The sequence below is a fragment of the Danio rerio genome, chromosome 9 (assembly GCF_049306965.1).
Source record: "Danio rerio strain Tuebingen ecotype United States chromosome 9, GRCz12tu, whole genome shotgun sequence".
In the NCBI taxonomy this organism is placed as follows: domain Eukaryota; kingdom Metazoa; phylum Chordata; class Actinopteri; order Cypriniformes; family Danionidae; genus Danio; species Danio rerio.
In genome coordinates, this window is record NC_133184.1 from 17,383,565 (window position 1) to 17,395,013 (window position 11,449).

The following is an 11,449-nucleotide window of genomic DNA, read 5'->3' on the forward strand; positions in this document are numbered from 1 at the left end:
TAGAAAAGTTCGGTTTAACTCTAATGTCTTATTTTTCACAACAGCACACATTCATGTAAATCTGGAATCACCAGAGAGATTCTGACTGCATCAGCAACTAAACAGCCGCTATCTTTAAATAGAGAAACATGCAGAATAACATCAGCAGTTCATTGTTCATCTTTAACTCATACACTGGCTCTACTCTCCTCCACAACGGTGACAGACAGAAGAAATTAGCTTCAGGTTTTACAGTAAAATACTGTTTTTTCCTTGATTTAACAGTAATCTACTGGCAGCTGTGGTTGCCAGCAATCTACTGTTTTTTACAGTCTATTTCCGTGGTGTAAATTAACAGTATATTACTGTTAAAATACATTTTTACACTGTGTTTTTACCTCTCACACCTTTAACCCTTTAAACCTGAAAGATTATGTGCATTTTAGTTCACTTGCATTTACATTGATTAAACTCTGATGTGATATGATGGGGTGACCTGTGCCTCGACCCCCACAAACTGATAGGTGTGAACTAAATGACCCTTTTACAATCTCAATGGGTATTAGCAAAACAACAGCTGAAACATCTGAAGAGGGTCCTGCTGAGCTTCGTGAACAGAATGGTTTGTTTGATGCTAATATAAAGTACTGTCTCACAGACAGTACTTTGAGTTAAGTTACTTGAAGACCGACGGGTTAACATCACTGCTGAGGAACTGCCCTATTCATTGTCTTCAATAAAGTCTTCTCTCCATAAGAACTTTGGTCAGCTTACTGATTTTATGTATTAGAGTCATCTGATACATTGGCGAGCCACCCAAGAACGGTTAAGCCAAATACAGCAAAATCTAACAATTTGGCGAGCCAGCCAGGAGAGACTGAAAAGAGGAAAACTCATCAACTGCAACAAGAAATGAACTGAAGAATCTTGGAGAATCTACAGTTAAAGCTGAAGATAAACGGATTTTGTTTGTGGACGAGTCCTGGATCTACATATTGTATCTGTGGACACACTTTATTTTAATCAACTGGATCTCATCTCAAAGATCCTAGTTTGGTGAGTGAAACTTATCAGCTCTCTTAAAGAACCCTTAAAAGATACATCTTTTATAAGTAACCATTAAAGTAAGCAGATCGACCTGTATATGTAGTGCAGTAATAAACTACAGTGATAGTATTGCTGAAATTTCAGGCTTTTTCTCAATATTTGCAGAAATTGTTAAAGAAACAATTTGGTCCATTTATCAAAAGATTTTGAAAGAGCAGTGGAAATTTTAGGCTTAGTCCATTCTCAGGGTACTTGTAGGAATTATTTAAACAATTTGGTCCTTTCTCATGGAGATTGTAGGAATTGTTGAAAATAATTTGGTCCATTTCCCCAGGGGACTGTAGGAGCCGTAAAATAGTTTGGGACTGATGTTGCTGCAAGAATTAGGAATTCTTGACTGGGTGCTAATTCAGTAGCCACTATTTTAATTTTGAAGGTAACAGAGCCTTCTGTGATAGAATTCTTAAAACATTGTAGGTTTGGTTCGTTTTCTAGAGTTTGCATGAACTGTTAAATAATCATTCTGGTCCAATCACTATATGCAGAAGCAGAGCTTGGTCCATTCTCAGCTGTGTTTGTAGAGATTGAAAAATAACAGTTTAGCTTATTTGTCCAAAGATGGTTATGAGCCATATAAAGCAAACATAAATAGTTTGCGACTGATATTGCTGCGAGAATTAGGAATTCTTGACTGTGGGCTTATTCAGTAGCCAGTATTGGAATTTTGAAAATTCTAACTGTGTTAAAATATGATGGCATGAAACTGTAATCTGTTTGCCTTAGGTTTAAGGATACAGTAAGATTTAAGTACATTGTATTAGGGACAAATCCTAAAGAAAGTTACTTAGCCTTCTAAGATAATGCTCAGAAAGAATTGTTATTAGACAGAAGCTTTCAGACAATTTTAGGCTTGATTCTTGCTTTGAAGATTGTAGAAACTGTGAAAAAATAATTCTGGTCAAATCACTAAGAATGCAGAAGCAAAGCTTGACACATTCTCTGTTGGGATTGTAGAGATTGTAAAAGTAATAGTTTAATACATTTGTTCAAAGATTGTTAGAAGCCAAATAAGATTTGGGACTGAAAGAACGAAAGTGCTAATTTAATAGCCACTATTTTAGCTTTGAAACAAATGTTGAATCTGTCTATGTATTTGTAATGGTTTAACAGACTGCTGTGAATTTAAATTGGAATAAGCACCTTTGATAGCTCTAACACCTTTTGTTCTGTTTCACACCTCTGAGGGCACTGTCCTGTACTTCCCATGGCTGAGTCTGCAAGGAACTATGCTAATGGAGCTACCCTGAGAACAACATCAGAAAAGAATGGAACAGAACCTCCATGTGTTACCATTGATCAGATGTTGGAAAATCTGAATGAATATTTGGACAAAAGGCTGGGACTGAGGAAGTGTCGTGATGACGTGTGCAAGAAGTACAGCATCAAGCACTCAGAGAGTGGATTATGGGCATTGCCGGACATTAAAAGGGCTTATGGAAAGACACAGCGCTTATGCACAACCACCAAGAAGGATGGATTGTCTGTGATTTTGGTTAAGCAAATTCTTCAACATGAGCATAAGTGTAAGATTGACAGATTGGAACGTGAGAACAAAGCGGAGAAAGCTAAAGTTCGAGCACTGGCTGAACAATTGCAAAACTTAAAGAAGGATAAAGAAAGACTGGAAAAGGAAAACAACAAGCTATTGACTTTGATCTCTAAACAGCTGGAATCAAGATCTTCGAGCAGCTTTGTTGACAGTGAGGCTGATCTTTCCATCAACACCTGTGTTCATGACCCAGTGAACTCAAAGATTAGATTAGCTCCTGTGATTGTCAAACACAGAAGGACTAACGTTGAAATTGACAATGAGGAGGGCTATGAAGACAATGGAGAGAGACGAACTCGCACTGTGAATAAAAAAGTGGTAAAGAAGTATGTTCCATACAGGACATACCATCCAGCTACTCCAGAGCAAGTTGACAAATGGACAAAAGAGCTGCCAGATGTATACAAACAACCACGAAAGGTTTGGCAGTTTCTTCAACGACTGCAGAAAATCTACATTTTACATCCACTAGACGGTGTGATGATTCTTAATGTCACCCTAAGAGAAAGTGACCAAAAGAGACTCACAGAAAGTGTTGAAAGAAGGATTGGTGAATCACAAGAAAACATAGAGGATGGATGGGAAGCCATAAAAAACTTCTTGTTTGAACTGAAACCTGCAGAGGTCAATTGGGCAAGAATTACCTCATGCATGCAGAAAACTGGAGAAAGTGTTGCAGAGTTTGAAGAACGCTTCAGACAAATATGGACGGAACATTCTGGTCTGAATACAAGTGAAGATCTTGACAAAGACACTGGAATTCCCCTGAAAACAGCATTTGTCAATGGACTCAATCCTGAGATTTCTAAAGATCTTAAAATCAGGTATGATGACTGGGACAGCACTGTAACAACTTTCATCCAGATTGTTGAATGGTCAGCTAAACTGGAGAGAGCACAAGATGTCAGACTCAGATCTTTGCAATCGGAAAGTTTGTTTTACAAGAACAGAAGAATTGAGGATGAGCAAAAAGAACGTGAGTATATGGGATACTCAAAACTACGAACTAAAGGAAGATGCAGAAATTGCAATGAAGAAGGACACTGGGCCCGTGAGTGCAAGCTCAGTTTAAAACATCAAAGTAAGGATGATGACCACCTGTTCAAGCAGTTTCAGCAGCTAACAATACAACAAAAACAGACTCTGCTAAATGCTGTACAGCCGCAGGGAAACTGAAGAACCTCTCTCTGCAGCACCAGCTAGTGACGTCTTTTCCAGAAGCTGATGAACTGAATGTGTATGCAAACAGTAATATAAAAGCTGACACAGAAGTCTCAACAGATGAAGACAAGTTTGATGTCCTAGTAGATGGTGTTGCCAAACAAGCCGTAAAGGAGAGAGGTGAACATACAGCGGCATTAAGACAGCTTCAGCAAGACCACGGATCAGTCTTAGACAGAAAGCAGACTGCAAATGAAAACTCAACAAAAGAAATGCTGATGGACGGTGCAATAGAACTGCATGATGGCAACCAATGCAGTACAGATGGAAATAGACTATGCCTATTTGAACATGCCCTAAACCAGCCCATGTCCACAGAAAATCTTACATCTGACAGCCTTGTCCAAAACAAAGCAAGACTCAGCCTGGCAGTACATGAGGACATTAATCAAGTTTTGTCACCTCTGAAGAGGGGCCATAGTTTAGATCCCAGAAAATGGGTAAAGATACGACAACCTCAGATATTAACATTAAAATCTAGGAGTGAGAGCTCACATGAGAAGGTTTTAGTATCTGATTCAATAAATAAAGTTCAGGGACTTGATGAATGGATCAATGTGAGTTTGCCTAGAGACGAGGGATAGATGACAGTAGTGTTTTTCAGAGTCCAGATATGGCGGGACTAGAGTTTTTAGGCTCTAGCTTGTCACCTGAGGATGAAGACATAAACCACCACTGATAAACACTGTAGTGTCCTGTCAATATTAAATAGGGACAGTTTCTATAGTTTCTATAGGCAGTTTGACAATTTCTCTAAAATCTTTTTTTGGGCAAGATACGTTTCCCTTTTCTCTTTTGTGTGATTGCAGGTGTTCCGATGTTCCAGAGAATGACCAGAGACACACAACACCAGACACCTAGATGAACACACCTGAACATTCACAGAACACAACCACATCCGCTTCTTCCACAACATCACAACTTCAAATAGAAATGGACTCAGGCATATAAGGAAATGCAAGCTTCACCATGCCTTGTTATTCTGTCACTTTAAGTTATATAGCCTGTATTGCAGATTGCTGTATACATGATTAACTTGTTTTATGATCAAAAATGATCAGAGGAGGGATTGAAAGATTATGTGCATTTTAGTTCACTTGCATTTACATTGATTAAACTCTGATGTGATATGATGGGGTGACCTGTGCCTCGACCCCCACAAACTGAAAGGTGTGAACTAAATGACCCTTTTACAATCTCAATGGGTATTAGCAAAACAACAGCTGAAACATCTGAAGAGGGTCCTGCTGAGCTTCGTAAACAGAATGGTTTGTTTGATGCTAATATAAAGTACTGTCTCACAGACAGTACTTTGAGTTAAGTTACTTGAAGACCGACGGGTTAACATCACTGCTGAGGAACTGCACTATTCATTGTCTTCAATAAAGTCTTCTCTCCATAAGAACTTTGGTCAGCTTACTGATTTTATGTATTAGAGTCATCTGATACATTGGCGAGCCACCCAAGAACGGTTAAGCCAAATACAGCAAAATCTAACAAACCCCAGAGCATATACTTCAGTTTTTATTGAAGTGTCCACACTACTGAGTGTTCAAGAAACATGTAGCAAAGCTGAAGTAAATGTATTAATTAACTGACTAATTAAATGATAATTGAGGATTAACAATGAACAAATGAAGAAATACTGAAGGGAAAAAACAAGAACAGAACATACAAAACTTTAGTCACAGCTTTATAATGAAATAACCTGAAGAACAACAAATGATTAAATCATTTAAATGATCAGCGGATGATTAAACAACTCTACAAACATCATCACCAGCTACACTTATTACTTAATACATGTATTTTTGTATAACATCTACTAAAGTTCTTCTTGAGAAAAAGTTAAAGTTTTACGTCACCATCATGGAGAACAGAGTTTGCTTTAGTTGGGCTCTTAGCCCTGTCATTTTTAACAGTTATATATCTTGGCTGCTGCAATTGTTAAGAACTTTGTTTAAAAAGCTCCTTTGTTGAGGCAAGCCAGCCAAAAACCTAAATAAGATCTGGTGATGTTCATGTTGCTATTAAATGGCAGAGTCTGTTCTCATTTAGTGTAATAAAATCTACTGCTCCTATTCAATGTTAAATCTATTGTTTTACATTTTATGTCTATATATGGCAATAATTTCTGGAAGTTTTTAAGAATATCTTGGACAATAACACTGCTCTATGGTGTAAATCGAAGAGACTCAAAGAGACATCAATAATCAGCATATGAACCTCAATAATGGTGACAACTAACAAAATTAACAGTTTAACTCACAAACAGGCAACTAAAAGTCTAAACATAAACAACAGCAGAATCAAACACAAATAAAGAAAACTGTGAGACCATTATACAACATTTATTTATACCGCAATGCATGCTGGGATATTTGTACCGTGCCACTCCCAGCATGAAACATTTGAGATGTTACCATTGTTGAGATACAAGGTCAGATTCATGAGGTCTGAGTGTGTATTTGTCATAACTGAACTGTTTTTGTATGTAATTTCTTAACTGTTAAGTAATTACGGAGGTATATTTTCTGTTTCCACTTCTCATTAATTAAATTAGTACCTGCAACTAAGCATATAATCTATTGCATGAGGTCCTTCTTCCAGATTTATAACAAAACATTTATCAGAACTAATTTCAGACAAATAGATTTCTCTATTTATTGACTTCCCAACCTTATTGCTATAGTACAGATGTTTTGTAAACTCTGTATTACAGCAGTTGGAAAGTTTTATTAAATGAGTTCAAGGGTGAAGAGCCCAACTAAATCAGCCCCTCACTCCATTACGGTGACACAAAAAACACCTTAATTTCTGTTGGATCTCAATGAGAATAGTATGGCAGTCAAATCAGTCAGTTATAAGTGTGTGTCTGCTGTTGTTTGTGGAGTTGTTTAATGATCCTCTGCTGGGACTGAAGCTGTTTTATTTTATTTGATTTTATTTAATGTTGTAACTCAAGTCACTGGTTGTGTTTCTTGTTTATTTTCTTCAGTAATTGTAATTATTAACAGCAGGTGTTCATCAGTGTCTGAATTCACTCATTAGTGATCATTAAAACTGTCAGGTGAACAATATTAGTTAACTAGTGTATGAAATAGTGAACAAGGACACACAGTGTGATTTCAAACACAGACTTCAAAACATCGAATCTGAACTCTGTTAGCTCACAGTTTTCTGCTGTTGGTTACTTTCTCGAAAACAAAAATGTTACCCAGAAAGCACTGTTTTTAACAGAATATTACTGTTTTAGTGAAAAAACATTATTTTACCGTAGAATCTGACCGTTTTTTAACAGCAATTTTTTACAGTGCAGACTGAGTTACACTTATAACTAGAATCAATCTAAATTTAAATTTATTAACTATTGCATACATAAGAATTTTATAATCCACATTGAGTAATCGGCCTCAAATTCTCAATAATTCTTTATTCCTTGTTTGACTTTAAAATAAGAATAATTAAACCCTGTTTCATAGTTGGAAGTAAAGTATAAGAATTAAAACACTCTTTTAATGCTTCAAATATCAAACATTTTATATCCTGCCAAAAATGTTTGTAGAAGTTAGTAGTTAAACCATCCTGACCAGGAGACTTACCCAAACACATCTTTTTAATAGCTACTTCAAGTTCCTCTAGCTTCAAATCCTCATCACATTTCTTTAAATTTAGTATCTGGGATATAATCTTTAACCTTTTCTAGAAATTTAATAGCATTATTTTCAGAAAATGATGAAGAGTAAATATTACTAGAAAATTTATATATTTCCTTAGATATCAGTTTAGAATTCGGAATTATTGCATCCTTAATAACTAAAGTGTGAATTGCATTACTTCGCTGTGTCCTCTTTTCTAATTGACAAAAATAGGATGTGTTCTTCTCTCCTTCCATCCATTTTCCACGAGACCTTACAAATGCTTCTTGTTCTTTCATTACATACATGCTGTCTAATTTAGCTTGAAGAGTAATTAACTTTTTCACATCTTTAACTTTATCTTGTATGTTACAGGAAGCATTAATTTCCTGAATTATCCTAAATTCTTTTTGCATTATATCACTTCTCTTTTGATCACCAAATCGAATTGAAGTTCCCCTTGTTTTAAATTTAAAGTACCCCATTTTAATTCCATTGGAACTTACAGTTTTTTTTACAATGGCTATGACACTTTGATCAATACATTTAACAACTTTCCTAAACTCTTAACACAGTTAGCACAACATCGGTGGCCCTTTGGCCTATTATGTTTCTCCTACGGTGACACCTTTTGGCCAAGTTGAAGCCAGCCTCATCAACAGATAATTTCATGTGGGACTTGATTGGCCTCCAACTCCATGACTCTCTAAAAGTAATTAGACACAGTGTAAATGCTTCACTGTACTGTATAACTAATGTATGTACTAATGAACGCCAGGTTTATAGAGTAGTTTACTGCAAAACACATTGTGCATAGTAAAGTAATCACTATATTGCATAACCTTACCTGGACGTATTGCTTTCAAAAACCTCATGAGTCCTCTTTTAGAACATATAGTATGATCATGTGATTTGAAAAACCTCAACACATGAGTGTGGTTTCTAGATGGAAATCAGCTGTGACATATATATATATATATATATATATATATATATATATATATATATATATATATATATATTTGCGCTGTCAAAATTAGTGCGTCAACGCATGCAATTAATTTTAAATAATTAACGCGTTAAAAAAATTAACGCAATTAATGCAGTTGCAGGTTTTTTTTTACTTCCTGTTGTGGTGGACGTGTGTTTAACATGCAAGAAATGTGGATAAGACCAAGGAAGCACTTTTTGAAGGCAAGTTTCAGTATAAAACAATTAGTCGCATCACCAGGCTCTCCAGAGTTTCATGCAATTTCAGGTGTTTCATTTTAAACTTTCGACTTCTGTTGTAAGCTGATACCGCATGGCGAACAGAAAGAAAATCCTCTGCATTTCGTGACTCGGTGTTCCTTTAAGGTAATAAAATCACTGCTTAGGCTACACTGTAGAATTTTAATAAGAGTATAATCTTAATCGTATTAAAATCGGAGTATTGGTGTCTTATGTGAATGTACTCAGAAAGTCTCTGGTGAAGTTGCGAGCTGTCAAAGACAGGGCATTACTCTGCCTTTCAGCATGAGCCCTCCAAGTTTAGCGTGTTTCCTCAGTAAACGCAACGAAAGCAAATGCTTCGTGTTGTTGTGTCAGAATCCTTGTCAAATACAGTAATACTTTAGGACGCTTAGTTTAAGAAAATTTGATGAACATGATCATGCATGTTGAATCTGAGGTGTGTTTGTCTGTCTGTGTGTCTGTCAGGCCTGTTGAGGGGTGTCAAGGGTGGAGTGAGTGGCGTATCTGAGTAGGGGCGTGTGCGCGCGAGACGAACCTGAAGGACGGTGGGGGTGAGTTGCGCGCGACATAAGCTACCTGAATAGCAAACAGGGATGTGGTGGAGAGGGGTGTGCAATGTTTTTAACGTCCGGTTTGTGAGAAATTATCATTCATTTGCTGGCTTCCGGGAGTCTCTGGGCACTTTTTAGATACTCCTAGTATTAGCAACTGGATGAATGTAAAGGAGGATTAAGCTAAATTGTTTCTAATGTAACAGAAATAAGCTCATTCTATGAATATAAATAATCAACAATAGCAGTTTATTCCTAATTATTAATATTCCGGCTTAAGCTTCAGTCAATTTGGTCAAACAAACATATAATTGTATATGATCATGCTCGCGCGACCGAGCAGATTCCCAGATTATGAATATTAATTATCAACAATAACAAATTATTATTAAACATTAATATTCCGGATCAATTTATTGTTAATTTGACCAAACAAACACAAGCAGAGCCGCCGCTCTTCCGAGCGGACACAGCAATGATCGATTCATATAGAAAAAGGGAATTTAATTGCTACTTCTTGCGAAGTAGATTAATCATTCAAAAGTTTTAAACAACTTATAATAGCTAGGCAGGGGAATCTGTATTTCAGTGACATTTTCTCGTGAGGCAAACAATACAATTCATTTGATTATAATGGGATTTATTGACTAGTCAGACAGATAACGAACAATGCACAAACATACATTAAACACAGAACAAAGGTAAACCACGTGGAGATATCGGGTCTCTAGAACGTGTAACAACAAAGAGAAATAGTAAAGCGAGGAAATAGAGATTTCAGATAAAAGAGTGACAAAACTTTCAGTTCCACACGCACCATTAAGGACCACCAAGATTATAAAGACAAAAACACCTTTTTTTGATAAAAGGGGCACAGCTTAATCGCATAACTAAAATCACCTGGACTTTCATGTCTGGAGGTCTCTCTTATGCAAGTCTTTCTTCTGTCGTGATGAAAACTCCTTTTGGATGTCCTTCTTGATGCGTGGAGTTTGTAATGCAGTTTGGACGAACACGATCGCAAACTTTAAACTGAGTTTACTTTGCCGGGAAATAAAGAAAAGCCTGGCGGGAAAAGTCCATGCGGCTTAGAAGAGCTGCTTGGCCCGAGGGGCCACCTTTTTTTGTGATGTTCTTTGTTCGGACGTTCTCCAGGATGTTTGGGGAGAAGTCTGGTTATACCTGCGGGTCACGTGACAACCCGTTCAGCATTCTGACCAATGATTTTAGGGGAAAGTTTAAGCGCGAATCCTTCCTTTGTCTTGAGGCTGCTCGTTTGCAAATTTGAGTGTCCGCCCAAAGCATGCGGACAGGCATTTAATACAGAGAATTAAAGAATAAAGCAATGCGAGTTATGATCTTGCTCTATGCATCATGTGTTGTAAAATGTCAGCAGAAACCCATCAGTACCAAACATGGGGGGTTTAAAAGTACATCAACATAATTTTTCATATCCTTACATTATTTATGCTTTAAAAAGGCCTAAAGGGAACAGGCATACAGGTTATAAGAGAGGTTACACAGGTAAGAAAAGTCAGAAATGAGATACAAAGTTTGCAAACATAACATTTTAGTTCTGTGCTGGTCCCTGATTTCTCAGTCAATTTCTCCTTGGACTAGTGTCCTTTGGGTGTGGGGGAGTTGAGTGTGTGTGTAAAAAAGGAATGTCTTTGAAGATCTAGGCTTATCTGTCCAGTCTCCCTTGATTACGTAAGCTGTCACGAAAATCCAGACTTCATGGAGCCAGGAGTCGTAAACCGTCCTGTCGACTGAACCTAGACTGTGATAAAATCAATAAGTAATTTTATCTGTGGACTGTACGCTACACAACTTTATAATTAATGTTTTCAACTCACAGCAAAAAAACTTTACAATGAGTGCAACTGTTTGTATTCTATAGTTTATTATTATAATTTTTCATTTTCCATATCTGCAATGCCTGTATTTTGGCATTTTTTTTGCAGTCCACTTAGAATCCAACATGAAAACCAATGTTTTCTTTATTGGCATTGTGTATATATATATATATATATATATATATATATATATATATATATATATATATATATATATATATATATATACATACATATATCTTCTCTTTCTCTTCTATGGCCTCAGTCCCGTATGATTGCGGGGTCGGCAATTTTTGGAACAAGTCCTCCATTTTT

General features: G+C 36.6%; 1 protein-coding gene across 1 annotated transcript; it reads left to right on the top strand.

Annotated features, from left to right (window-relative positions):
- The first annotated feature begins 658 nt into the window (after nt 1–658).
- Nucleotides 659–5,261, top strand: znfl1b (zinc finger-like gene 1b). The gene is given in 2 exon segments (NM_001113633.1): nt 659–1,035; nt 2,271–5,261. A coding segment is annotated over 1 exon segment (1,521 nt). The 5' UTR covers nt 659–1,035; nt 2,271–2,290; the 3' UTR covers nt 3,812–5,261.
- The last annotated feature ends 6,188 nt before the right edge of the window (nt 5,262–11,449 follow it).